Here is a 2,117-nt window from a genome sequence, read left to right as displayed (position 1 = left end):
TAAGTGGTGTCTTTTGAGACAATTCTGGTTGTCCACCGTAAGATCAGTTAGGGAGGCATGACTTGCAGAGGACGGAGCTCCCCCCAGCCTCATCCTGGCTATGAATTAAGTCAATGCCAATTGCTTTGGGGATTCAAAAATCTCTACAGTCACTTTCAAAATGCTGATTTTTTCTGATGGACCATCGGCAAACCTGCATTTGTTTGGGCTGGTAGGTTTCAAATTAAGAGGTAATGGGACAGGTCTTATTCTTGATAAACTCATTAAGTGCAGACTTAGAGAAAGTTCAAGGTTTCTCTTCCCAAGAAATACATTCACACTTCTTTCAGTCGTGGGTTTTAGATATCAGGAACCTATAAAAATCTGTTTTTCTTTTCGGGGCTAGAGAGATTTTTTTTTTTTAGTATGCTTGACTGCAACATCACTCTCTGAAGAAATTATTTCCACCACTCTTCTCAAAGCGTGTGGTATCGAGAACCATTCCCGTATTTACCGGCATCAATGGCTAATGGAAGAATATTACTACCCAGAGACAAGCTCAACTCAGGAAAGCACAAAACCAGACTCCTTTTGTCCAAATGTTACCTTATCTCTGCTGCTGAAGTGACACCTAAGAGACCATGTTTTAAATAAGTATAAATAACATTAATTAGAATTGGAGGAATGCAAGATCAATGAAATTCACCAGAACACAATTAACATTTTTTTAAACAGTGTAGCAGTATTATTCATTTCTACAGCTAGATCATCACAATTCTGTTACCCTGCAAAGAGAGCTGTCCTTTCTTACAGTTGATTTAAATAATTTTGACTGTGCTGCTCGCAGCATCATTCAAAAAAAGAAAATATTAATTTACAAAATAACCCATTCTCCATATTTATTATGACAAATAAAAATCTTAAATAAAACAGGCTTTCTCTCCCCTCTCTCCCCCCAACCCATCCCTCATTCCAATTTCAGGTAGCTTGGCACTGAGTAATTGAACATTAAAAAATCAAGTTTGTAGACTTCATACAGCTGCGTTTGGTGCTCGGAGCTGATGTTCTGGAAGAACTCTGTGGTCATTTCATCAGTAGTTCTCGTAGACTTTGCATAGGTGGGGAACTTCAGGTAGTTGCCTACTCCTGCCAGTTGGAGAACATAATTGGAATCCTCTTCGAGTGTTTCGTATTTTCCTATGAGGTCGTAGTGGATGTGGCAAGGGTGGCAGAGGGAGTACACAGTCTGCCAGTGCTCGTTGAAGGGCTCTTCTCTTTGGGTGTGCGGGTCGATGAGGTACGCCACAAACTCTTCAAATTTCACATCATCGCCTTTACGCAGAGCTTCCTGGGTCGCGTTTTTCCTCTGGCGCCTCACGATTTTGGTGCCGTATCGCTTGTGGAAGGAAGTGTTGTACTTCTGGGTGAACTTGTTCCTGTAGGCTGACACCAGTCTCTCAAAAGGCTCACGAACGAAGAGGAACTTCATGTAGTTTTTCAAGCGGTGATTGATCTCTGGGATACTGTACTGGTTGAGGGTCTTCAGGTTCGATGACACATGGGCTTCATTGGCTGGGATTTCCATTGGATCGCTGTACTTGCCTCTTCCCGTCAAAACCATCATGACTCTCTTCCAGTTTGTGCAGGCCACTTTGGGAACATAACAATAGATCATTTCATGATCTTCATCCACAACCAGGTGTTTGAGATCATTGGGCGTCAGCACGCGGCGCTTCCTGCTAGATACACTGTTTGCTCGGCATGTGTCTGTCACCTGGTCTCGTCTAATTTGATGAAGGATTGCTGTGTTGGACAACTGCAAAGAAAGCACAGGCACCAGTAAGTCAAGAGGCTGGGAAACTCTCTCTTACTGCCTTTTTGCTTATTATACAATTCAAAGAAAAGTAGATTACTGCCTGTATAGAACAGTTCAGTATATGGCTGATTAAAACTGTTCCTATGCTAGAAAATAAACTCTTTTTGTCTCCAAACTTGATACGTGCTGCCTAAATGCTGTTCACAAAGTGCCCAGGGCTTTGCTCTGAAGCTAATACAAAGGAGCATGAGCACTGGCCCAGTTTGGTGGCAAGTGTATTACAGCACCCCCATCCTGAGATGTGGTCACTGCTTTTCTTAGT

General features: G+C 42.4%; 1 protein-coding gene across 1 annotated transcript; it reads right to left on the bottom strand.

Annotated features, from left to right (window-relative positions):
• Window positions 1-360: 360 nt before the first annotated feature.
• On the bottom strand, window positions 361-1,795 carry CHST11 (carbohydrate (chondroitin 4) sulfotransferase 11; the record flags this gene model as incomplete). The annotated part of the gene is made up of 1 exon (XM_009707465.1): window positions 361-1,795. A coding segment is annotated over one exon (849 nt), but the record flags the coding sequence as incomplete, so codon positions are not given.
• Window positions 1,796-2,117: the final 322 nt, after the last annotated feature.

Source organism: Cariama cristata, unplaced genomic scaffold (genome assembly GCF_000690535.1).
Source record: "Cariama cristata isolate BGI_N322 unplaced genomic scaffold, ASM69053v1 scaffold10889, whole genome shotgun sequence".
Lineage (NCBI taxonomy): Eukaryota > Metazoa > Chordata > Aves > Cariamiformes > Cariamidae > Cariama > Cariama cristata.
This window is presented reverse-complemented; position numbering and strand designations above follow the sequence as displayed.